Below are 25,994 nucleotides of genomic sequence, written 5' to 3' on the forward strand. Positions count from 1 at the left end.
AATCTTCCCAAGTCAGTTGTCTCCTCTCCTGTCATCCTGTGAGCCATTGAGCTTTACAGAGATGAAGACCATCACAGGCTCCAGTGCCAAGCCACGCCCTTGCCTCAGTGTCATAAGGCCTGTGCTAAGGAGAAAGGCTAGAGGCTGCCTTTGAATACCCCGGGAACACACCTCTTTGAAAATGTAAAAGTTTGTCCAGCCAGCTGCTGCAGACGCAAGGATACCATCTCCAGGAAAAATGAGAACTTGCTTGCAGAACTCTCACTTAGCCATCAGGTTCTGTGGCCCACAAGCTGCACTTGCCTCTGGCCGAGGGCTGTGGGCCCTTTCTGTGTCTCCCCAAGGCTCAGGAGCTGACTAGGCCTACCTTCCTAGCCATAGTTTTGCTCCTGTGGGGAAGGATACCTTCTCCCTGTCCTGGAAGAGGACAGATAACTGATTTCTGTTCTCTTGACTCTGTTTTAAAATTAGCTTTTTAAATATGGAGTGGTGGGCCTGGTTTGTTCTGGCAAAGCTGCCGTCCTGGGCCTGAGCTGAGTGTGGCAGTGCTGAGGTACAGGGAGGAGTGGGACGCGGATTGTGTGTCCCCCGCCTCGCAGTTCAGCCCAGCTGCTTTCTCACAATCTGCCCTCAGGGATTCTCTGCTTGTGCTTATGTTTGTGCAAGGACATTAGCTCCACAAGTTACGAAGTGCTGCTAAGCTGCCCAGTCCTTTTTGCCTGGGCAAGGCTCTTCCTATTGTGCCCTCTCTGAGGGCCTGTCCTAGCTGAGCCCTGTTTGTTCCAGCCTTCACTGTTCCTGGCTGTTTCTTTTCCTCTCCAGGGCCATGTGAGACTTCCAGGACTCGGGGAGTAGGCGTTGCTGTCATTTGATTTGCCAGCCTGCTTCCAGTAACAGGAGTGAGTAAGATCCTCAGACCTTAACTCTGGAGATCTCTCACTCGCAAAGGTTCTAAATATTGAATGCATTAAAAATAAGTCACAAATGGGAGTTTCTCCAGAGTGGAAAACAAAGGGGGGAGTGCTACTATAATTGGGAGCACAACAACCTCCCTCCCCAGCCCAGGGAGCCCAACTTCAGCATCACTACCTTAATAGGGGCCTCCCCCAGGGCTGTGTAAGTTTCTCTCTTATCTCTTTCTCAGGTGGGGGTTCCTGTTCTCATCTCCATTTCCCCTAGAGGCAAGTGTCCTAGAACATCTGCAAATTGCTTCAGGTGCAGTCACCGTCCACTCAGGACTCATACCATTTTCCTTTTAAGTTTCTACACACTAAGTCAAGCCTCAGGAACTAACCAGTTTCAAGAAAGCCAGACATGGAGCTCAATGTTCTGAGTGGTAGCTGGTTGCTGGCATCTCTCTAGCATTGTGCCACCTTCCTTCCTTGTGCCAAAATTGTGAGGACTTGTCTTTCTCTTTGGTGACACAGAAGTGAAACAGCCTTATGCTCTGGTGCCTGTGGGGTCACTGCAGGTGACAGGAAGAGGGCTCCAGGTGCTAGCCAGGACCACCAGCTTCTGAAGGAACACGGGAGCTCGGCTGCAGCTGCAGGGCCAGGCCTTGTGCTTTTCTCCCATCCCAACACTGCAGGAGAAGCCCTTGACCACAGTTGGTGCGGTACTGAGGATCAAACCCAGGTCTTCCTTCATCTGTCCTTTGGCGCCAAACTTTTCTGACTAAGCAATAAGAAGCTCAAAGCTGATGGAGTTTCAAGAATTCTTTCTGCTGTCCTTTGAATTTCCATGTTTTTTCCTTGTGCAGGAAGAGCCTGTGCCCACACCCCAGTATGGTCAGGCTTGCCCCAGTGCTTGGAGTGTGACCTGTGACCAAAATCTCGAGTGGCTTGGTGGGAGTGGCCCTGCTGCTTCCACATGAAGTCCCTGTATTATAAACCTCGGGCGGCTTGGTGGGAGTGGCCCTGCTGCTTCCACATGAAGTCCCTGTATTATAAACCTCGGGCGGCTTGGTGGGAGTGGCCCTGCTGCTTCCACATGAAGTCCCCGCATTGTAGGCCCTGCTGTCATCAGAACCCTGCTTGCCAACTGCAGTTCTCTACACAGGTGCCATCCCCACTCCCCGCTTTCCAAACCCAAACAGGCTCTTTCCATGCAGACCAGAGTCAGCAGAAAATCAATACTTACTGTCTTCTTGTTGGTTTAACTGTCTTACGGGCAAGTGATGCTTGCAAAATTTGCTCCTTAGAGGAATCTGGCAGATCTACTTTTGGAGGAAAGACTGAGGGAGCCAATTCATCCCAGTCTGTTATTGGGCTTGCCGCCAGTTCTCTCCATTTCAGATTGGTCTTTGGGAACCTGTAGGCTACCAAGCCTGGTGTCAGCACCAACTTAAGACATGCCAGGAATTTGCCGACCTGCCAGGTTCAGTTTTTTAAGGTGCCTCTTCAGGAGCCCAGTGTGTCTCTCTGATTGGGCTTCTTAGTCAAAAGCCTGATGTTCATGTCCCTCTTATAGCGGAACTTCGGACAAAGGTCTAGCTTGGTAAAGGGCCACGTAAGGGTTTCTACTCTGCATATTGTAGAGGGGACACTGTAGGCCTATGAGTCCCTTACTAGAGATTTTGAGTGAACTTGACTTTCAATTAACCTGGAACGTTCTGTTTAGCCCCCTCCTGCCTCCCAAAGATTTTTGTCAGTGTACACCTCCCCAACCCCACCTGGTAACAGTGCCTGGAGAGGCTTCTTTGTACAAGGGTGGGAGTGTCTCAAGGAAGTTGTTCCCTGGGAAATGGATGCCATGTAATTTCACTGTCCCTGCCCTGCTCCTTAGGCTTCAGTAGCAGACAGGCCCACACATGGTTTCTGTACCCAGTGGCTCATCCCTACTAAGTGAGGATGGGAAGCCTAATTTGCCCCTTATTTGGCTACTTAATGGCTGCCCTTCAGTCACTGTTTTTGTAAATGGGGGCTTAGTTTTTTTCTTTCTCTCTCTTTCTCTTTTTTTCTTTTTTTGACAGGGTCTCATGTATCCCAGGCTGGCCTTGAACTTGCTATGTAGCCAAAGATGGCCTTAAACCTTTGATCCTCTCTCTTCCACTCCCTGAGTGCTGGGATTACTGGTATGTGCCACAACACAGTTGATGTGGTACTGAGGATCAAACCCAGGCCTTCTTGCATGTTAGCTAGGCAAGTGGTCTGCCAACTGAGCTACATCCTCAGCAGCTTGTTTATATATTTTTTACACACCAGTAAATATATTCAAGCAGGGGAGAGAGATGAGGTCAGAGGCCTGTTTGGTTGCCTCACTCCTTTAATGTGGTGCCTGCCTCAGGGGCAGCTCCTCCCCCTTAGTACTGGCGTGTGTCTTTGCTGGTTAGTCCCCCATGTTTGCCCATTTCCCCTTTCACGATACCATTTGGAGGGGAGGGTTCTGCTTCCCACTGGGTCTGGGATATGGATATTTTGTTGAAGACCTTTTATGCATCTATTGAAAAGATCATGTGGTTTTTGTGTTTAAGCATATTTATGTGGTGTATTACTTTGACAGATTTCCATATGTGGAACCAACCCTGTGTTACTGGGATGAAGCTTACTTGATCAAGGTGGATAATGCTTTTGATGTGTTGTTGAATTCCATTTGCAAGGATTTTGTTCAGGATCTTTTTGCATCTAAGTTTACTTTTATTGTGGAAAGTTTTTCTTTCACCATCTATTATGAGGGATACTTTTGCTGGGTAGAATAGCTTGGGTTGGAAGTCATAAGTTCTTACACCTTGCAGTGTTCCATTCCAGGCCCTTCTGGCTTTCAGGGTTTCCACTGAGAAGTCTTAAGTAATTCTGAATAGGATTACCTTTATATGTACTGTGTTGTTTCTCCTTAGCTGCTTTTAGGACTGTCTCTTTGTTATTGATGTTCAGAATCTTAATGATAGTATGTCTTGGAGAATTTCTCCTTCGGCCCAATCTGTTTGGCATTCTGTTAGCTTCCTGTAACTTTCTATTGATCATGTGTGTGTGTGTGTGTGGGGGGGGTTCTTTAACAGTTTCATTGAATAAGTTCTCCATGCCTTTAGTCTGAATTTCTTCCCCTTCTGGTATTCCCATGATCTGAAGGTTGGGATGTTTAAGGATATCCCACAGTTCCCTCAGTTTCTGTTCACAAAAATTTTGAAGTTATTCAAACTTTTGGACTCACAAACTGTTTCTTACCTTTTGTCATCCAGTTCTTATTTTCTATCCTCCACATGGCTGACTCAATTCTTGAAAGCTTCTATAGATTTTTTGACTTGTTCAACTTGGTTTGTATTTTCTACTGCTTTTTATGTGTGGTAGCCTACTCTCTGTTGAGTTTCCTTTTCCCGTCATTTTCTCATTTTCTTAATACTTCTTGGAATTCATCCTTGCATTTATTTATGTCTTTATTGAGCTTAGCCAGCTGATTATTGAGGTCCTCTTCCTGGTTCTTTTCTATTAGGTCTAATCTAGTAAAGATAGAATTTATATAATTATTGGATCTTTGTTGGTTTTCTGCAAGTTCTGCTATTTGCTTGGCCAGGGTTAAGTAGCTTGTGTCTTCACTTTGGGGATTGGATCCTATTGTCTCTTTTATGTTTTATTTAGAGACTTCCATTGTGGGACTGGACAATCTTGTTGGATTTACTTGCATTTGACTTTTCATGTTATCCCTTATGTGCTGTGGTCTTCCCATCACAGTGGAGGAATCTTATTTAATTTAGGAGGAAGCTGTAGTTTACCCTTGAAGTGTCTTCAGTGATTATTCCCTTTTTTAAAAGAAAATATTTTACTTCTTTATTTATTTGAGAGAGAGAGAGAAAGAAAGAGAGAGAAAGGAAGAGGCAAAGAGAAAGAGAGAATGGTCATACCAGGGCCTCCAGCCGCTGCAAACTAACTCCAGACACATGCACCCTCTCTGTATCTGGCTTATGTGGGTCCTGGGGAATTGAACCTAGGTCCTTGGGCTTTGTAGGAAAACACCTTAATGGCTAAGCCATTTCCCCAGTCCAGTGATTATTCCTTTTCATCTTTACTTCAATTAGGTTTCTGATGGCAATGGAGCCTATTTGCTCAGAGGGAAAGAGCCCTGGAGGCTGTGGTGTGGGCCTGAGGACCTGATGAAGAGGCTTGTTGGTCTGTGTTTGGGGTATGGGACTGCATGGTTAGATGTCCTGAGGGGACAGGGGCCAGAAGGGGATGGGAAAAAGCAGACTGGTGTTGCAGTGGGTTGGCAGAGGGGGAGGATGGGATTGTTTGGTCCTGTGATGCTGAAGGGTGAGGGGATGGGGCAGTGGGGTCTGTTGGCACCACGTGGCTGGGGGTGGATGGGACTGCTGGGTCCTGTGACATGGCAGGCAGGGAGATGGGACTGCTGCGGGTCAGGTGATGCTGGGGGATGGGTGGTGGTCCTGGTGGCAGGAAGGGTGAGAAAACTGAGGGAGGGAGGGAGAGTGCAAGGTAGTCTGGGGCCTGGGTCCCAGTAGCCTGTAGGAAGTGCAGGAGGACCTGGTCCATGCATGGTGGGGCAGCAGGTGGGATGGTGCAGGGAGATCTCAGTGGTGGGAAAGCCACAGGAAGCGGGTGCGGGGTATTCTGGCCTGGGAACGGGTAGCCTGCTGGTAGTGCAGGAGGAACCTGGTCTGCAAGGCACGCTGGCAGCTGGGATGGCGCCTGGAGATCTTAGTGATGGTAAAGTCCCCGGAGGTAGGTGAAAGCTAGCCTGCTGGCCTGGGACCCAGTAACCTGCCAGCAGTGCAGGAGGGATCTGGTGGGTGGAGGCTGGAACAGCAGCTGGGACGCCAGCTTGAGGAGTTTGGGGGACTGGTGGGTTATCCCAGAGCGTGGGAATCAGCGGATTCCCTACTGTGCTCCTCAGCACCCTCCCACTGGAGACCTACTAGGATCTACAACCCCTAAGAACCCCGAATATCTTGCCTTTCCTTCCCTGGGAGGTGAAGGGGGTTAAGTGGACACCATCTTGACCAGAGGTCTGGGAGAGGATTTCTAAAGGAATCTGTCTGCAGGAACTTACAGGAGACTGTCCCAAGCAAGATGCAAGTCCTTTGCTCTGTGCGGGATAAAGGGGCTAGCTATTGTCTTTTGTGAGCTTCTAAAGATGGATGCTTAGCTTTTTTATTTTTATGTTTTATGTATATTTTTTTCTTTTGGTTGGCTTTTTGGAGGCAGGATGTTGCTTTGGCTCTGGCTGGCCTGGAACTCACTTGATATCCCTGGCTGGCTTCTAACTTACCTGCTGCTTCTACCTCAGCCTTCTAAATGCTGGCATTACAGGCATGAGCCACTGTGCCTGGCTCAAAGTTTTCAATATATATGACTGCAAGTTTCCTTTTAGCTTTGTTCAGCTTTCATATGAACTTAATTATATTTGCATTCTTATTTATTCAAATTACTTTAAATTTCCATTGCAATTCTTGAGTTAGTTTTCTTGCTTAGTTTTGAAAATGATTGTGGTTTTATGTGCTGGTCCTTCTATTTCTTTGTACTTTGTATATTTTGAGGCTGTGTTACATGGCACATGCTATTTAGATTTGCTCACTTACAAAGAACAAAAAGAGATAGGAAACATTCATTTGTTAAAATATCCATGGTGCATATTTTCTTGCTTGCTTATTTCTAGATGCTTTTGGCATCTGGAGTTTATATATATATATATTTTTAAAATTTTTTTAAAGCATTTTTAAAGTATTTTTATTTATTTATTTATTTGAGAGCGACACACAGAGAGAAAGACAGATAGAGGGAGAGAGAGAGAGAATGGGCGCGCCAGGGCTTCCAGCCTCTGCAAATGAACTCCAGACGCGTGCGCCCCCTTGTGCATCTGGCTAACGTGGGACCTGGGGAACCGAGCCTCGAACCGGGGTCCTTAGGCTTCACAGGCAAGCGCTTAACCACTAAGCCATCTCTCCAGCCCTGGAGTTTATATTTTTAATGTGTGTTAATGTTAAGATTCCTCCACTGTGATGGGAAGACCACAGCACATGGTCAGGTTTATCACACATGATGGGTTATCTTCATTGTCAACTTGACTGGATATAGAATCACTCATGGTGCCAATGAGAGTATCTCCAGAAAGAAGATCCACCCTAAATATGAATAAATAGCCCATTCTATGGGCTAGGGTCTTGCATGCAATGAAAAGGAGAAAGTAAGCGGGGTACTGACATTTGTGCATGTCGTGTGACCAGCTCATGCTGTCATGCCTTCTCATCCGTGATGGACTGTATTTCAAGCTATAGCCACAACAAACCCTTTCTTTCTTACATTGCTTTTGTCAGGTGTTTTGTCATAGTAAGTAGAACAGTAAACAATATACATGCAATAGCACTGCTTTCCTGCACTAATTTTCTTAGTTACTTTTTTCCATCGAATTGACAAAATACTCAACAAAATAGCTTTAAAAACATCTTATTTTGTGTCACAATTTGAAGGTAAAATTGGTTCACAGTGTTTGGGACATGGTGGCAAGGGTGGTTGCAGCTGTGGTGACAGGAGCATGAGCCACTTGGTCTGTTATACACACAGACTGGAGGCAGAGAGAGGTGAGTGCTGGTGCTCTGCTTGCTTCCCCCACCCTCCTTTTTAGTTCAGTTTGGGATTCCAGCCCTCAGAGTGGTGACACCCAAATTCAGGTGGGATTTTTTTTCTCCTAAATTAAATCTCTCTGGAAGCACCCCACAGGGTGTCCATACATGTATCTCCTAAGTGATTCCAAACCCACTCAGGTTGACAAATGAAGATTAAGCATCACAGGCTCCAAATGTTGAGGGCACTGAAAATGGGAAACCCTGCCATAGATAAATCAGCCTTGTGAGCTCATTATTGTTAACGCAAATTGGATTGCAAATGTGCTTAAATCCCAGCATTTGGTTTCCAAAGCCTTTAATGAAGGCCAACTAAAAACTATTCACATGCATCAGGAGTTTATGTTTAGATTTAAACAGCTAAGCTTACATTTTAATTTTAGTATTTCTTCATCACAATCAAATACCAATGAGAAAGCTATGTACTATAGAGGTAATGGGCAGCTGGGTTCACCCCCATATGATTCCATCCCAGTGACCTGTCCCCCAGTGATCCTTTTCTGAGTGAGACCAAGGCTGAGTCTGAGCAGAATGTTTCAGGTGGTTCTATTATCTTTCTTTCTAATTGTTATAGGTTTAATACTGTGAAAATTGTCACATACCTAAGACTTCTTATCCCTTTTTTACAAGATGTAAAAACTGTATGTACTTCTTAAACACAAACTGGGATGTTCAACTTTTAAAAATTAATTGAAAATGTGACATAGGAAAAAATTTCTGTGCATATTGGCATTTCATTGTATACCATCAAACTCCTCTCAATAGAGGTCTTAAACATCACCTTCCATTTAAATTTAACATGGATATTAATAGAAATCAGTGAGGCATTCTTGCCTCTGCTGTTATGCTCCTTTTATCTGTGAAGCTTCATGTGAATATATGATAATGAATTATTTATAAACTGTATTTTGTCTATTATTTTATAAGAAATGATAATCTGGGTCTACCTTATGTTCCCCTTTTCTTTTTCTTTGAAAGAGAATTTTGAAAATCTGTATATATTCTCATCTTTCAACTGATCTTCACCATCCATCCTTTTTTCTAGGCTTTGGCACATCTCCACTTAATAGAATACATTGGAGAGCAGACTGCTTTGTTAATAAAGGTACATTAAATGCTGCTAATAGAATGTGTTCTACCTACTGTTCTTTGATTTTGTGTTTTTTAAAAAGGACAAAAAAAAAATGGGTAAGAATAGGTCACATTAATTATGTAAAAAGCACAGCAGGAAATCTACTTTGTCCTGGGTAGCCTAGAGATGAAGGGATACTTTTCTTAAAGAATATATAATTACAGATGCCTGCACTTTTACTTTCAGCCTTTGGTTAAGATCTGTCTAGAAGGAGCAGTGGACAGTAAGTGAATGCTGCAGACTGTCTCATCCTTGGCTCTGCTGAGCTGTCAAATAGGAGGGACCAGTGTGTGTAGCCATGTGATGGGGGTGAGGAATGCACAGTCCTACAGAGCTATCTGCCTGGGAACTGTTACCCTCCATTACTTGTAGAAACTTGCCCAAGCTTCTTCACGTGCCAATAGTTTTCCTGCTGAGGTTAGACATGCTGAAGATCTCCAGTGCATTAGATACAAGAGTGGCCTTGTATGTGATTTAACAGTGCAGGGCTTGATACACAGCACCACCATTATCTGCTTCTTCCAGATGGTCCCAGAGGACCAGCGCCTCGCAGCTGCCATCGTGTTGATCATGTGGGTCTCAGCTCTAGCCTCATCCTTGATCGACAACATCCCATTCACTGCCACAATGGTGAGTGTTCTGAGGTCCAGCCTCAACCTGCACACCTCTGGGCTCACCCTTCTTTCCTGTGAAGTAGAGCATAAATCTTACCCCTTCATCCACCTCCCATCTATAATGATGAAACATGGGCAGAGGCCAGCACAGGAGGGCATGGAACACCAAGAGCCTGATGGTGTGTTGGGGACCCAGGATCTAAGCCAGAGTTGACAGAGTAGGTCAGACTGGCTCTTTGGGAGACTGAATGAAAGCTGCTGCATCTCTCAGAAAACAAATGAAAAATCTAAAACACCCACATTTTTAAAAAGAAAACTTTAAAGATACCAAAAGGTAGAGTCTCCATCTTTTTTTCTCTACAAATGCAGGTGCTTTTCCAAGCAGTCTGCAGAGCTTCTGCTGCTTGGCCTGACAGGGATTTTAAGCCTCTTGTACTGCTCCCCCGCCCCCACAACACCAAGAGCCCTATTCCTGGGATGTCTCCTGCATCATTGGATGTTTGGCATAAGGCAGGAGCCATGAACCCTGGTGTGAAAAAGTACAGATGGGAACAGAGGTATATGCATACAATACATACAAGAACTGGCATCCTGTCCCCACAACTGTGTGGGCCAGTGGTGTTAACATGGAGCAGAAGCCTGCCTTGAGCTCCCTCATGGTGGGGAGGGGTGGGGAATTCTCTCTGTTGTTCTTCGGTGTTGAGAGCACCCTGTGATCCTTACACACCATCCAGGTATTTTGAGAGGTGGGCTGTAACATACTGGGAACAAGCGTTCCCAGGGATGAGTGCAGCAGAAGTGGCAGTAAAGGGAGAGGGCAGGTCAGGTTCACTTCTCTTCTCAGCACTGCCATGTGCAGACCAAGCTTCTTCTCTGAGTCCCTTTCACATGGTGCTACTGAATACTCAAATTCATGTGGGTAGCTCTCTCAGGAGATATGAGTATACCAACAATCCCTCAACAAGGGAGGAACTGAGAATGTTTATCTGAAATGTTTTATGTCTTAAAGGTAAAATTATAAAACAAAGAGGTGAAAATACTCAAATCTCCCTATGTGCATGTGAGCTGCAATCTGTACCTGTGAATACACAGAAGCATCCAGCAAGATCGCTGGCTTACTCATTGCTTCCTAATTCACTTGTCCTAATAGAGCAGGTCATTTATAGTAGCTTGTTCTTTCCTGCACATCAGTACAGCTTTTCATTGTTTGCCTCATTCCTGTCTGAGGTGCTGAAGGTTCATTATCTAGGGAACTTTTCAATGGCTGGTTTCTTTTATAAATATCTGATACATCTTCTCCAAGCATCTGTCTACTGCATCTTATTCTGATCCTTTATTTTTAGTCCTTTTTTTAAAAAAAAAAATCCTCTTTAAAATTCACCTTTCAGTTGTACTTTTTACATTTTCGAGTAGATAATTTTAGTAAGTAATGACTAGATTCCTAGTATTTTCATGCAGACCATTTCTATTTGGAATGCACATATTAGCATCAGCTTTTCAATATGTAATAGATTGGCAAGTGCAAAGCCAGTAAGTGCAGTCAGGATATGAAAAGTATTGAAAGGTCTGGGACTTGTACAAGTGAGGAGAGCTCTGGGGATAAGTCACAAAGCAGTGGCTTCCTGAACAAGAAAGGCAAGGTAATTTTATTAGGGAAACTCATTTGCATTTGTACTAAACAAGTTGTCATCTCATGTAGAAGCGGGCACATTCCTGAGCATGGCTCAGTATGAGATCATGCTGCTTCATGTGTCACAAGTTCAAAAGTAGCAGACTGAGCCACGTTCTGAGGGCAGAATTTAGCACTGGATGAGAATGGTCACCTAGAATGAATTACAGTGACTAAGTGATTTTGAGCTTTATCAGAAAGCCAACATAGAAACAATGAAAGGCCAGGAAGGGATGTTAATAGTCATTTAAAGTGGCAGTGCTTTAGGTTTCCTCCCTTGCAAACATAGATTCTTGTTCCTGAATGTTCCTGCCTTGATTAGAGCAAATCAATAGATCCCATTTTAGTTAGTTCAAGAAAAGGAGTTATTTAAGGACATGTCACAGTTCTTGGACTTTTTGAGATCTTCTCAGGGACAAAATAGGAGTGGGTGGAGCTACTCCCCAAAGCCTCTAGTTTCTATGGCTTGGCCCAAGTACATGGGCTCATTCCTCTCATGCCGTCCATGGAATGAGGTATCTGCATTCTGCCCAAACTGTCACTGTCATGCCTGTCCTTCAAGTTTTCCAGGCTGGCCTCTGGTAAAGTTGTGGCTGATTGGAAGAGCCCATGTTGCATGCTGCAAAGGAAGTGAGTGTCCAGCTTCAAAAGTTAGTTCTTCAAATACAGAAAAGACTTCAGTGTCTCCATCCATGCAGAGGCATCATTGCCTCCATCCATGCAGAGACATCAGTGCCTCCATCCATGCAGAGACATCAGTGTCTCTATCCATGCAGAGGCATCATTGCCTCCATCCATGCAGAGACATCAGTGCCTCCATCCATGCAGAGACATCAGTGCCTCCATCCATGCAGAGGCATCAGAGCCTCCATCCATGCAGAGGCATCATTGCCTCCATCCATGCAGAGACATCAGTGCCTCCATCCATGCAGAGACATCAGTATCTCCATCCATGCATCTAAAGCCTTTTCCTGCAGGGTGGAGCCTTGCTCACCCTTTAGTGTCACATAGGAATCTGCATGTGCTTCTTCCAAGTCACTCTCTAAACTCACTATCAAGAGCTGTCTACAACTCTATAAACTTCATTGCTTCATGCTGTGTCTTCATTCACCAGCATCACACTTGGCACAATGAAGATATTTAACCAATGTTTGTAAATGGATAAAAATGTGAATGAACTACAGTGGCGTACTTTCCTAAAGTAACTCTTTGTTTGAGTCCCCTCTAGTCTGTCTGTCTACTAGTCTACCCAGACCCCAATGTAGGGAGTGCTGTCTGGACCCTGGTTTAGGGAGTATAGCCTGGGCCATGGTGTATGGATTCTACCCAGGCCCCACTTTAGGGAGTTCTGCCCTGTCCCTGATAAAGGGAGTATTGCCTGGGCCCTGTTGTAGTCATAGGGAATACTGTCCAGGCCCCAGTGTAGGGAGCATTTCCCAGGCCTGAGTATAGGGAGTACTTCCCATACTCCAGGGTGGGGGATGCTGCTTGGTGAGGGCAGAGTGATAGGGTAAGGCAGCTTATTCTAAGAAATCCCCACATAGGGATTTTCCACAATGATTCTGACCTCTGACCCAATGGATGATCAGAATAGTCTTAGGAAGGAATTGAGATTTCTCCCTATAGAGGGGTCCTTCTGATTGGAAGAGCCTTCACTCTACCTGGCTGTGGAGTCCTCTGAAAACAGGGTAGTGTGTGTGGAAGCCCTCAAAGGTCAGAGAGAGGCAGGTGCAGTTGCTATTTCCAAGGACAAAAAGTGCTTGTAAATATACAGCCAGGAAGATCCTGCCTACTTGATGAGGGGCAGAATCTGCTGGAGGGGTGTTCAGTTTGAAAGCTGGGTAAGTCTAACTCCATTGTTTCAAGGTTATGAATACAAAAGGCAACGTGAAGCCTGCCTCATCTTTGGTCTGGTCAGGTCTCCAAAGCACCTACATTCATGTTGTTGACTATGAACTGACAGCAGCAGTGGAAACTGTTCACATTAAAAAAATATATTTTATTTTTATTTATTTATTTATTTGACAAAGAAAGAGGCAGGGAGAGTGAGAGAATGGGTGCACCAGGGCCTCTAGCCACTGTAAACGAACTCCAGACTGTGCACCCTCTTGTGCATCTTGCTAACTTGGGTCCTGAGGAATAGAACCTGGGTGCTTTGGCTTTGCAGGCAAACGCCTTAACTGCTAAGCCATCCCTCCAGCCCCTGTTCACATTTTTGATGGTATTTCTCCTCTTTCAGTGGTTAGAGAAGAATATCACATCATTCTGGGAATTTCAAACACTTAGCTCAGAACTGGTAGGATCACACTGTGGGAAGTTTACTCATCTTTCCATGTTCAGAGGGGAAAGAAATAGAAGAATTTGTTTCTCCATGTTGACTAAATAATGCTTTAGTGAACATTCCAACCAGATCAAGGTCGGATCATGGAGAAGCATATCAGGGCATTGTGGGGGAGGATTTAGATGTGCTATTTTAGCTACTTTTAGTTAAAATACGTTTACTTTTACAACCTTTGAAAGTGCTTTTATTTTTTTCTCCTGTCAGGTGTTATAGCTGGCAGCTATGGCTTGACCCTCTGTTTGGAGCCCTTCCCTTCCACTTGGATCTTGCTTATGTTTAATGGGGAACCGTAAACAAATGTGCAACACTATTAATCCATGTGATGTTGATAGTCGATCAGCATTTCGTGTAGTCTTACCAGCCAAGAGTGGGAAGCAGGCAGTTTGAAACCTCTCTGGTCTTCCCCACATGTCAGTGTTCATCTCATTTCTTGAATGGAAGAAACACCCAAGGGGCAGAACAGGGGGAGGCACTGAAGTATTGGGCGGTGGCTCTCCATTAATTGTGGAGATATTTCCATATTTTCACACATATTTGCATGTGGGGAAACTCCTTGCACATTTACCTGCTGCAGGGAATTATGGGAACCTGAGTCCAGACCTGAACCTGTGGGCAGCCTTTCCAAACCCCTGCTACAATTCTTTAAAGGTCACATTGGAAGGCTAAAATATACTATTAAGGGCTAGAACTTCTCTGACAGCTTTTCCTAATTGCAACCTCATATTTTAAATCTCATGGGCTTCAACAGGAAGATTTTTGAGGCAACTTTCATGTTAAAACATTATCATTCCTAAGCCGGGCGTAGTGGTGCAAGCCTTTAATCCCAGCACTCGGGAGGCAGAGGAGGGAGGATCACTGTGAGTTTGAGGCCATCCTGAGACTCCATAGTGAGTTTCAGGTCAGCCTGGGCTAGAGTGAGAACCTACCTCGAAAAACCAAAAGAAAAAAAACAAAAAACAAAACAACAACAACAACAAAAACATTATTATTCTTATCCTAGACACAGAATTCAAAGAATGGTAATATATGCATTGCATTTTACGGGTTTCTCTAAGTGACTTCTTGAATACTCATTATCTGTATTGCCATTCAGCCTCCATGTGGAAGTCATTTTTGAAGCTGTCTTGTTCTTAGGCATCTTCTCCTGAGGTTTCTTTCCAGGCCCTACCAAGAGCTATGAGGGCAGCTGTTAACACCTGATATAGGGAAAGAGGTGATAAAAGTCAAAAGCACTTCACTTAAGCCTTTCCCTTTCCCTTTTTTACTTGATGCCATTTCTGTTTTAATTCATCCTTTCTTACAATGTTCAGGAACAAAACAATACAGAGAACCAAGTCAGGTCTGGAGGACTGCAATTAGGTTAAATAGCATGAACAGTTATAGTGAGTCTCAGCTCTGTTTCTGCAGAGGGTGGATCTGGGGTTGAATCCTAATAAGCCGTTACATGAACTGAGGAAGTGCTAGAGCCAGAGGAGTGGAATGAGAGAGGCCAGAGAAGCTATTTCCTCTAATGCCTTGGTGCTGAGCATCTGTGTGGGCTGCAGGTCTTCCTGAATGGGCAGGTGGGCAGTGGATGCCCTCTGGTGGAAGAAGGCAGTCATGAAGGGATATTGCAGGGCCCAGGGGCCACTATGTTGCTTATAGCTCAGTGGCATGCCACAAAACCTAAGTGGTATATTTGGGGGACTGAATCTGAGAGAAGAATAATCACAATGTATCCCAAAGAAACAGGACAACCAACCATCAATTATAAGAACACTTAGGGATACTATTTATTTAAGAGAGAAGGGGAAAGAGGCAGATAGATAAGTAGATAGAGATTGAGAATGGGTGTACCAGGGCCTCTAGCTACTATAAATGAACTCCAGATGCATGCGCCACCTTGTACATCTGGCTCACGTGGGTACTGGGGAATTGAACCTGGGTCCTTAAGCTTCGCAGGCAAGTGCCTTAACCTCAAAGCTGTCTCTTCAGCCTGAGACTTTTTTTTAAACACAAATTTCTTACAGAAATGCCTCAGTCATTACATATTTCATTAGTTACAATAATGCACAATTTCTTTTTTTTCAAGGTAGGGTCTCACTCTAGCCCAGGTTGACCTGGAATTTACTATGGATTCTCGGGGTGGCCTCAAACTCACTGTGATTCTCCTACCTCTGCCTCCCGAGTGCTGGGATTAAAGGCGTGCGCCACCACATCCAGCTTTCACAATTTCTTGATCAGAAAGGTATCACCAGCTGCTGGTATGACTCACTGGTGGTCTTCTGGTTGTAGGTTTGGCTATTTGACCTACCCTGAATGTTGTCAGGTTTAGAATTAACTGCAAGAGAGCAGCAGTGAGAAGAAGGTTCTTTCTTATCACCTCCACTCAGTTTTTGTGCCCCACAATCGCAGCTTTCATGCAACCCTTACATTTGTAAAGTTGCCTCAGCCTCTGCTCTCCAGAAAACTCAGGCTGACTTCAATCCCAGAATTTGGGAGGCAGAGGTATGTGGATCACTATGAATTCTAGGTCACCCTGAGACCACATAGTGAATTCCAGGACAGTCTGAGCCAGAAAGTGAGACCCTACCTCAAAAATAAATAAATAAATAAATAAATAAATAAATAAATAAATAAATAAATAAATAAAAGTGAAACAGGCTGAAACAGATTTTTCAGACCTGGTTGGAATTGTTTCTAAGCAGAGAACTGTTGTGAAGATTTGGTCTGGCTACTTCTGAGGCCCATGTTCTCATGCTTCTTCATACCTCAGTTTTCTCATATGTCAATTAAAGTGATAACAGACATATCCGAGAGGTAATTCAGAATTATTAACTGAAGTGAAGTATGCATAAAATTAGAATGACACTATTTACATTGTTTCATTCCCTGGTGCTCCCAGCAGTGCAGTGGGTGCACAAAATGAGAATTAGATAGTCATGTGGCTGGAATCTAATACAGATAGATGGGTCCAAACTCAAGTTTTTGTGGATGCCAAAGTATGCTTTGGTTTCTTTCTATGCATCTTATCTCCTTCCTTCCTTCCTTCCTTTCTTCTTCTCCCTCCCTTCCCCTCCCCTCCCCTCCCTTCCCCTCCCCTCCCCTCCCTTCCCCTTCCCTCCCCTCCCCTCCCCTCCCCTCCCTTCCCCTTCCTTCCCCTCCCCTCCCCTCCCCTCCCCTCCCCTCCCCTCCCCTCCCCTCCCCTCCCCTCCCCTCCCCTCCCTTCCCTCCCCTCCCGTCCCTCCCCTCCCCTCCCCCCCCTCCCCCCCCCCTCCCTTCCCTTCCCTTCCCTTCCCTTCCCTTCCCTTCCCTTCCCACAGTTTGAGCATTAAAGACATTTTGAGTTTTGTAAGGCAGTCACAGCATGTGGCTCTTATGAACTTCTGTGACATGTGATGTCATTGTGTTTTTCTCCACAGATACCTGTACTCCTGAATCTGAGTGGAGACCCTGAAGTCAGCCTGCCTGTACCACCACTTATGTATGCCCTGGCCCTAGGTGCCTGCTTGGGAGGTAAGGGGTGTTGTCTGCATTGTGGGAACACTCAGTGTCCCTGTGGACCAGCCAAAGCAACAATTAGTAGTAATCAAATGGAAAGTAAGCTAAGGACAGCCCTGATGATTTCCTGAGGAAACACATCTCCAGCTTTGGTACAGTTCCAGAGCCCCTCAGTTCCTTTGTAAAGCCTGTCACTTCTCACTACAGAGCTGTCTGTGGACAATTGTTACTGACATCTCAAAGCTAGTGTGTTCCCATTCCAAACTCATGTGGACCACTTATGTCCAAGTGAGAGGCATCTGCACTGGTAATTCTTTACTTTCTCTCTTGTTCCTTCCTTGAGCAGTAGGCTGAACCAATGAATGGGTGAGCCTACTTAGTAGAGTGCTTCACTTAAAGTAGGAGGAAAGATTTATTTTTGCAATACTACTGAAGCTGAAGTTTAAATTACAAAGTGAATTAGAGAAAGTTTCAGATGAAAGTGACCTCTGGTGACCAAACATGAGGGTTTTGCCTGGAGGTGTCTTGAAGGGAGTTGAGTTAAAGTCCTTCTCACATTTAGACAGCCTAATCACCTATGGAAACACAGCAGGATTGTGGAGAATCTTAGATAAACATGCCAGATATATTTTAAGTTTTTATTATCACTTCCAGGCATGCCTAGATAATCCAGCTTTCTTTGTTCTTTGATTGATCTCTGACTAGTCAATCAATAACTGTCTGGTTAGTTTATCTCCTTATTTGTGAAAGGGGATTAATGTAAAGCTTCTGTAATTTCAGGAGACAATTAATTTATCTAATGAGTGATTGATGCCTGAAGTTCTTACAAGAGTATAGAACTGTTAAAATTCCCTTCATCCTAGAGACAGCTCCAGAAGAAACAAGATGCACTTTCAGTCATTACTAAATTAAACCCTGGCAATGGGAATGGGATCCAAAGACACTTATAATGCCCCTACTATGTGGAATTGTGTGCATTCAAACTTACGATGGATCTGCTGTAATAACCTGACATTGAGCCCTAGAGAAGGAAGCTAGTCACCTGCACTAAATTCCAGTGACAAGTATATTTTGTCATGGTTGGATGCCATGAAGAATATCAGGGAGAAGCTGGAGGGAGGCAGTCAGGGAAGAAAGTTCTGAGCAGGGTGTAAGAGGGTACAAAGTCTCCTGGGCTAGTTCTGATCTCTCTGAAACATGTGGGATGGATGTTGAGGGGAGTGTCTAGGAGAAATATTAGAATGGACTACTTACAGGCTAATAACCTAAAATAGGATTTGACACTGAGCACATTTGAAAAGAGGAATGCAACATTAGCGCTCAGTCAGTGTCTGAACAGGTGTGCCGTCCTGGCACTTGGCTGTGTTCTTTTCATGAGGGGCAGGTAAGGATGTCTATTTTCCAGTGGGAAGGAGTTTGTCAGATGAGGAAAAATGATGCTGGGCAGGAAGGCTTGGCAAGAGCGTGGCGTCTCATGTGTCAGGCTCCCGTCAGCACAGGCGAGCCTGGTGGGAGAGCACCTCTGAGAGTAGCACCTAGAGGAGGCAGGCGGGACACAAAGCCGCGATTCCTATAGCGCTGCCCGTTCGCACTCCGTCGGTGAGCTGCACACTGTCTGAACGCCTCAGGCAGCCTTGATCCCACCCTTTCTGATCTTCCTCTCAGAGTCAAGGTTTGGTTCAAGTTCAGGCCTTACCATTTCCCAGCTTGGACACCATGACAAACTGTTCAGCTTCTGCGGTCATTTCTTCATGAGGACACTAATCCTCCTCGGTCTCTTTGGTCTCATAAGCGTCGTTCTCTTGATGACTCCAGAACAGTGTTCTGGGGAGAGAAGAGGCCCATGGGGTTGGCTATGCATATTCACTCTTCCCAGACTACAGTCACTGTGTGTGAGGAAGGGTAAAAGGTAGGAGGAATAATTTGGCTGGATAGACTTTGGTTCAACCAGATTACAATGTCTGATTTATATACACAATATGTATTCCCATACCATAGGTACAAGGAAGGCTTACCCAAGAAAAGAAAAGTATGCCCTTTAGTGAACAAACCAAGTAGAGCCATTGTTTTAACTGTGTTTCTGTCCATTTTTTTAAAAGTCTTTTTAAAATTTAATTAATTCATTTATTTGAGAGAGCAAGAGAGAAAGAGGTGGGGGGGAGGAGGGGAAGAGAATGGGTGCCCAGGGCCTCCATCCACTGCAAATGAACTCCAGATGCATATACCACCTGTGCATCTGGCTTACGTGGGTTCTCAGGAATTGAACTGAGGTCCTTTGGCTTTGTAGGCAAGTGCCTTAACCACTAAGCCACTTCTCCAGTCCTCCATCCATTTTTCATCTGCTGAAAGAGTTTCCTGATAGGTATCTGGGTCTGGAGTCCCGGGGAAGTTGGTTCTTGCCTGAGGTTTGTTCCATGGCTTCAGAGCACAAACGTTGGCACCTATGGTTGTGGCCTTTGTTTGCATTTCTTCTAAAGGCATACAGGCCACGTGATTCCACAGGGACATTCCTTTTCATATTCCATCACACAGAAGCGCCATAGTCCAATCTGTGAAGGAATCATGGCATTTGCAAGCAGAGGATTTAAGTTCTGGTGGCTAGTGTTTGTGTTTCTACACAATTTGCAAAGCAATTGCTTTGTTAGAGTGTGAACAGAAGCAATGAGCAGAGGCCTTCCACCAAGATTAACTGAGGACATTATTGTCTACATGTTGATTCTAGGTAACGGGACACTGATTGGAGCATCTGCAAATGTTGTTTGTGCTGGGATTGCAGAGCAGCATGGGTATGGATTCTCTTTCATGGAATTTTTCAGGTATTTGACAAAAACCTCATTTTAAATATCCATTAACTGTCTAGTTCCCAAGCTTATTTAATTAAGAAAAACCAATGCATACAGCTAACCACCAGAAGAAGCATGTTTTGGGCTTTGATGTAGGTGATGTTGGCTCAGATAAAGACACACTGAAAGTTTGTTACTGGGATTAGCTTCATGTTACAAAGGATGGTATAGGCATTCTTAATGATTTGGGTTGAGTGGCAGTCAGGAAATGGTTGTTGGCTTTTTGGATATTTTATGTGATTGTCCTCTGGAAAATCTCAACGGGACCTGCGCCTTCACAGGTCATTAAGATGGTGTATGTGTAGAGAAAAGCCTTTGTGAAAGGGCCCAGAAATAATACTGCAGAAAAGAGCCAAGACAATATTGCTGAGGGACGTCTGGAAGCAGGTGACCCTTGTGCTGGCGCCTTGCAGGAGGAATGAACAGAGGCGGCCCCACGGTTGTGGGGGAGAACAGCTGATTCCTGTGAAGGGTCATCTGTCCTAGAGGGGCCAGTTTATTCTGGGACTGTGGGCCTGTGTGTACATGGCATGGATGTGCCTTGCAAGTGGAGGAGGGAAAAGAATGGAGGCCACTGGCCCCTATAAAATGGTGCTGTCAAAATTGACCCACATCCCCATGAGGTTGACCTGCATCCCCAATGAGGAAGGCCTCGTCAGAAATGGGGCAGGGAGGAGGGAAGGGATGGTACCAACATGTGCTGTTTACATACAAAATATGTCCTAATCTAATAATAAGAGAAAAATATTTTCCAAGAAATCTTAAAGAAACAAACAAAAAAAAAAAAAAGAATTTCATTCATTTGGTGTTGAGCCATAAAGCCACAACTTGGTATATGCACAGTAACGGGGCTTTTGGTGAAGCCTATGAAAGATTGGTAACACTAGCTTTAGCTGAGTGGCAAAGAGACTGTGCTAATGGAGATAGTCACCCTGCCCTGGACACTTGTTTCTCTGCAGGGCACTGCTTGGCCTGGCCTGAGCTTGGACAAACAGTGGTGTATAAGTCATGTATTACATAAAGCTCTCTAGAGGAACACAGCCAGTGGAACACATGCATATATTTACTTATATATACACAGTATGTATAAAAGAGTTTTCTTAAATTATCTTACACAGTAGTGACTGGGTAGTCAACCAGTGGCTCTCTGTGTGATGGGGATTTATGTGTGCATAGATATGTGCCTCAGCCATCCTAATCTGGTACTGAAGGCCAGGAAGATTCCTGGAGACTCACTGGTATTCAGCCCATGTTGGAAGGCTGAAGAAGCTGGTTGTCTGTTGTAGCAGAGGATAGCCATAGATGCACTTGTTCAGGAAGGAGGGAGGCCAGGGAGACAGCACTGTTTTTTTGTTCAAAAACCTCTTTATATCTAGGCCAGAAGTTGGCCCACTTTAAGAGCAAGTCTTGCCTCCTTCAGTTAGTTCTTTCTGGAAACCCTCAGAGGTGTTTCTCCTAGGTGAGTATAAATCCAGTCAAGTCGACAATAAAGAACAGCTATTACAAATGTACCCTTTGGCAAGTTGACATCCAACAGCATTTCCTTAAGCTTAATTTTCAGTTACACAGTAGCAAGGTAGTAACTACTCCTAACATGATATGACTGTCCCCCACACAAATGAGAATGCAGCAATTTTCTCCCCTCCAAGTAAGTGAGAGTCCTTTGAGAAATGTTTACACTTTTGATATCTTGTAGCTTCCATATGGTAACATAGCTTTAGCAATACTCAAATGCTACTCAGTTGATGTTATGCTACCTGGTAAAAGAGCAGGAGATAAGATATGTTTAATATCTGAGTACATATGTACAGCAATATTCTTAACAAAATAGGAAACACTCATGATATTTACAATTCTTGTCTCTGCAAACTGATCACATGGCCGTAGCTGGTATTCATAACTACTCTCTTTTACTACCCATTCTGTATTTTCTCCATCATCAGCATTTTAGGAGGTCTTGGCTGTTAACCTGGAGGAGAAGCCCATACCTTCCTTCTTAAAGGGTCTGTGCTACTTACTGTCCTACCTGGACTACGTTGCTATACTTTCCCATTGACCTTAACCACAAGACTTGATAATAGTAAGAGTTGCCCTCAAATTCTCTTATACTCCAAGCAGAATCTTCCTTGCTTCCACTGTAAAATAGGAGTATAATTTCCCACTGGCAGTCCAGACAATCACCTCTGCTAATACTGTGGCTTTATTCTTAGCCTATTGATTTACTCAAGGACATGATGAACCCAAAGTGTTCTAGAAGAAGTCTTTGCTTCCCATGCAATGGAATGGCTGTGCTTCTTTGGTTGGAGTCAAGATGTTTAGGCCAGCAGAGCATGATGTTGTGGAACAGGAAGCAAACATTTTGCTATGGTGTCCCTAGAGTGATAGTGAATAGTATCATTCCCATTTCTTCCTCTTTTTATTAAAAAAGTATTTTATTTATTTATTATTAGAGAGAGAGAGAAAGAGAGAGAAAGAGAGAGAAATAGAGAGAGAGAAAGGCAGACAGAGAAAGAAAATGGGTGTGCCAGGGCTTCCAAAGCGTGAGGACTTAAATTTGGATCTCCAGCAACCATATACAGTGGCAGGCATGGCGGTGCACACTTATTTGTAATACCAGTACTAAAGAGGCAGAGACAGGAAAGCCCTGGGCTCACTAGCCAGCTAGTCTAGCCAAGTCAGTGAGTTTTAGGATTAGCAAGAGACCCTTTCTCAAAAAATAAGGTAGAGAGCTATTGAGGAGGACACTCAAAGTCAACCTCTGGCCTCCACACATACACACACACATATGCATGCACACCCTTACACCTGTGTGCTCACCCCCATATGAACACACACCCCAAACAAACAGCTGGGCATCTCTTCAAGGATGAGCTGTGGAGTGACGTGCGTTGCCCTTTTGATTTGTATGGTTGTGCCCCACAAACGGTACCAGTGTTTCAGTAATTGTAGCCATATTCCACAGTCTACTTTAAAAGCAAAAACTCAACATACTGGATTTCAATTTTATCAGGAACAGAAAGATCAGAAAAGATATAGTAGGAATTTAAAATTACATGAAAACTTTCTTACAATTATTTCAGACTTTTGTTTGCTTCAATGGTTATTTTATCCATTTTATCCTGTTCATCTATTATCTGTGGACTTACTTATGGTTAGAGACTCATGACTTGCCTAGCTTTACCTTTGTAAAAACGATTCTGATTCAATTGTTAGATCTCATTTTCTACTTTCTACCTCATTAACTTCCACTTTCATCTTATTATTGTCTTTGCGCTTTTTTTCTGGTTTACATTGTTGTTTCTCTGGGTGTGTGTGTGTGTGTGTGTGTGTGTGTGTGTGTGTGTTGCAAATATGCTGCACTTGTTTTCATTCCTTTTATGTTGCTTGCCCTAATCTTGAGGGCTATGCTTTTTTCTGTCAGCTGCTTTCAATACATCACACAAAACTCAATAAGTAGGCTTCCCTTACCACTAATTTTAAATGCATCCCATAGAACATGATGTGTAACCTTCCTTGGCCACTAGAATTTCAGTGTGTTTATGTGACTTTTGCCTATCATGTAAGAATTGCATGTTTAAAAAAACATCTTTTCAATTTCCTGGTGTTAATTTCTAGCTTAACAGAACTTAATTCTGATTTCATTGTGACTCAATGTTAATTATGCTTCCTGTGTGCTTGAAGAGAGGGTGGATTCTCTCTGGACCCGTGGAGATGTTCATACTTACAGAGTCTACTCTGCTTATGCTGAGTCACCCGTGCTCTGAGCTTTTGTTTACTTCATCTGTCTTGTACATATTCTGTATATATTCTGAATTCATTTCTGTTTATTCCTCTTTGAATGTCTTAATGATTATTAAAGGTGGTCATATGGTCACAGGGTCATTTGGTGGATATGTATGACTAGCCTATCTTCTCTGTCATTCTAACACTTTTGCACACTAACTGTTCCATTCTGTAAGGCTTAATGCAGGTTTGCTTGGATTGTTGCTTTGGCTCATGTTCAGATCGCAAATACTTTGTTCAGTTTTCACCTTTCTTTCAAGGATGTCTTAATATACAGTTTATTGTTGGGGCTTACTTTATGAAACAAAATGTTGCTTTATTTTAGTAGCTATATACATTTGTTGATATAACTTACATTTGCTATATAATTTTTATCATATATATATATAATTTTGTTTCAGATACCATGTTTCTCTATCCTTTTTCTTCTTCTTTTTAAAATAAATTTTGGTATTAGTCAGGGTTCTCTAGAGGAACAGAACTGCTAGAATGAATTATATGAAAAAGGGAATTTATTGGATTAGTTTATGGTATGCAGTTGCAGCCCTGAGAATCAAGAAACCCAGTAGCTGCTCAGCCTATGTGGCCAGATGCCTCAGCAGTCCTGATCCAGCACTGAGGGCCTGCAGGCTTCCTGAGGAGCCTCTGGTATTCAATCCACATGGGTCTTCAGTTGACTCTGGTCTTCAGTCCGTGCTGGAAGGCAGCAAGAAGCTCTGGCAGCCAAGTGGAAGGAAGGAAGGGGGATCTTTTTACCCAGAGCTTCCTTATATAAAGTTCCCCTCTGAGAGGGGCCACCCGCTGTGAGGGAAGGACTTCCTCCTTCAATTAATCCTTCCTGGAGCAATCTTGGAGACCTACCCAAAAGGGAGTTCTGTGGATTACTAAACCGATCCACTTGACAACACCTTAACTATCATAATTTTCTTTTTGTAATTATAAAAGTTTGTATTTTTGCCTGATGATTACCTTTGTTCTCGTGCCTAGAAATAGGCCTTTAGTCTTGCTTTGTTACTTATCTTTAATATCTAATTTGTCTGCCTTTAAAGGTGTCCTTGGCTTCTATGTGACCATTGACAAGATTATTTCTCTCTCCACTTCTTTTTCCACCAACTTGTCCTATGGGTTATTTGAACTTTCAAAACAGATAACGAGCCGGGCGTGGTGGCGCACGCCTTTAATCCCAGCACTTGGGAGGCAGAGGTAGGAGGATCGCTGTGAGTTCGAGGCCACCCTGAGACTACATAGTTAATTCCAGGTCAGCCTGGGCCAGAGTGAGACCCTACCTCGAAAAACCAAAAAACAAAACAAAACAAAAAAAAAACCAGATAACATTTATATGTTCCTCTTCCCCCATTGTTCCTGCTTGTTTGTCTGAGATCTACAATTCAGTCTGGTGGCTATTGACCACTGGTTGTTCTGCTCAAGGGCATGTAGTGAGGGTGAGGTTAATCCTAAAGGGTTTTTCCTAAGTATGGTCTTTTCTCCCAGTGTCTCAGATTTGAGAGTGTTTTTGTAGTCCCACCACGTGGCTGGCAGCTTGGCCTCACCTGCTCTGAACTTTATGAAAATGCTGCTCCATTGTTGCCTCCTCTGTGCTGTCTCTGGGAAGTCTGGTGGATGCTGATATTTCCCTGTGTAAGCTACCTGCTCATTTTGCTGCAGGCATGGAGGATTTTAGCATTTATTTTTGAACTCTATTAATTTTATTAAAGCATCCCCAGGTGCCCAGTGGGCTTTCTAACAGATAGAATTCTGGCCTGCTTTTACTTCCTGGATGTTTCCTTGATCCCAGTTCTAAGTGTTTGCTGTTTTATGGATTGGTATGTTGAACCATACTGGCTTGTCTTCTACTTCAGTCCCTTTCACTCAGACTTATTTTACTCCTAAATTTGTTTTATTTTCATAAAATATGAGAGTTTGTTTTCTTTGTTTCTTCAGTTTCTTTTATTAAATTTTACTTTGGTTACTTCCTTTTTAGAACATCTTAGACTTTAATCTTTGTTTTTAGATTAGTGTGGTCTTTTCTTTGAAATCTCACATTACTTTTTATATTTTTGTATATTTCTGCTTTTATGTTGCAGGTTATGATTTAAACTGTTTGCTTAGATGTCCGTATACTTATTTGGATGTATGTAATTTCACATAGAATACTGCAGTATTGTATTCATTTTTTTTTTTTAGTTTACATTTTGCTTTTTGGAATTATTTTTATGGGATACAGAGTTTAGATTTTCATGTTTTCTCATTTTCTTTTGGTAAACTGTGGTGGTTTGATTCAGGTGTCCCCCATAAACTTAGGTGTTCTGAATGCTAGATTCCCAGCTGATGGAGATTTGGGAATTAACACCACCAGGAGGCTGTGTATTGTTGGAGGCGGGTTTATGGGTATTATAGCCAGTTTCCCCTTGCCAGTGTTTGGCACACTCTCTATTGCTATTGTCCACCTGATGTCGGCCAGGAAGTGATGTCTACCCTCTGCTCATGTTATTTTCCCTTGCCATCATGGAGCTTTCCCTCGAGGCTGTGAGCCAAAATAAACCTCTTTTTTTCCCCACAAGC

At 43.7% G+C, this 25,994-nt stretch overlaps 1 protein-coding gene across 2 annotated transcripts in view; it reads left to right on the forward strand.

The window, feature by feature from the left end:
- The window catches only part of Oca2 (OCA2 melanosomal transmembrane protein), a 263,060-nt gene that overhangs the window by 145,632 nt on the left and 91,434 nt on the right, over positions 1 to 25,994 (forward strand). For both annotated transcript variants that reach the window (XM_004661944.2, XM_045146469.1), the window contains 4 exons: positions 8,616 to 8,675; positions 9,228 to 9,332; positions 16,728 to 16,821; positions 19,529 to 19,622. In XM_004661944.2, coding sequence (XP_004662001.2) covers positions 8,616 to 8,675; positions 9,228 to 9,332; positions 16,728 to 16,821; positions 19,529 to 19,622 — 353 coding nt within the window. The remainder of the gene's footprint in view (positions 1 to 8,615; positions 8,676 to 9,227; positions 9,333 to 16,727; positions 16,822 to 19,528; positions 19,623 to 25,994) is intronic.

The sequence above is a fragment of the Jaculus jaculus genome, chromosome 3, assembly GCF_020740685.1.
Source record: "Jaculus jaculus isolate mJacJac1 chromosome 3, mJacJac1.mat.Y.cur, whole genome shotgun sequence".
In the NCBI taxonomy this organism is placed as follows: domain Eukaryota; kingdom Metazoa; phylum Chordata; class Mammalia; order Rodentia; family Dipodidae; genus Jaculus; species Jaculus jaculus.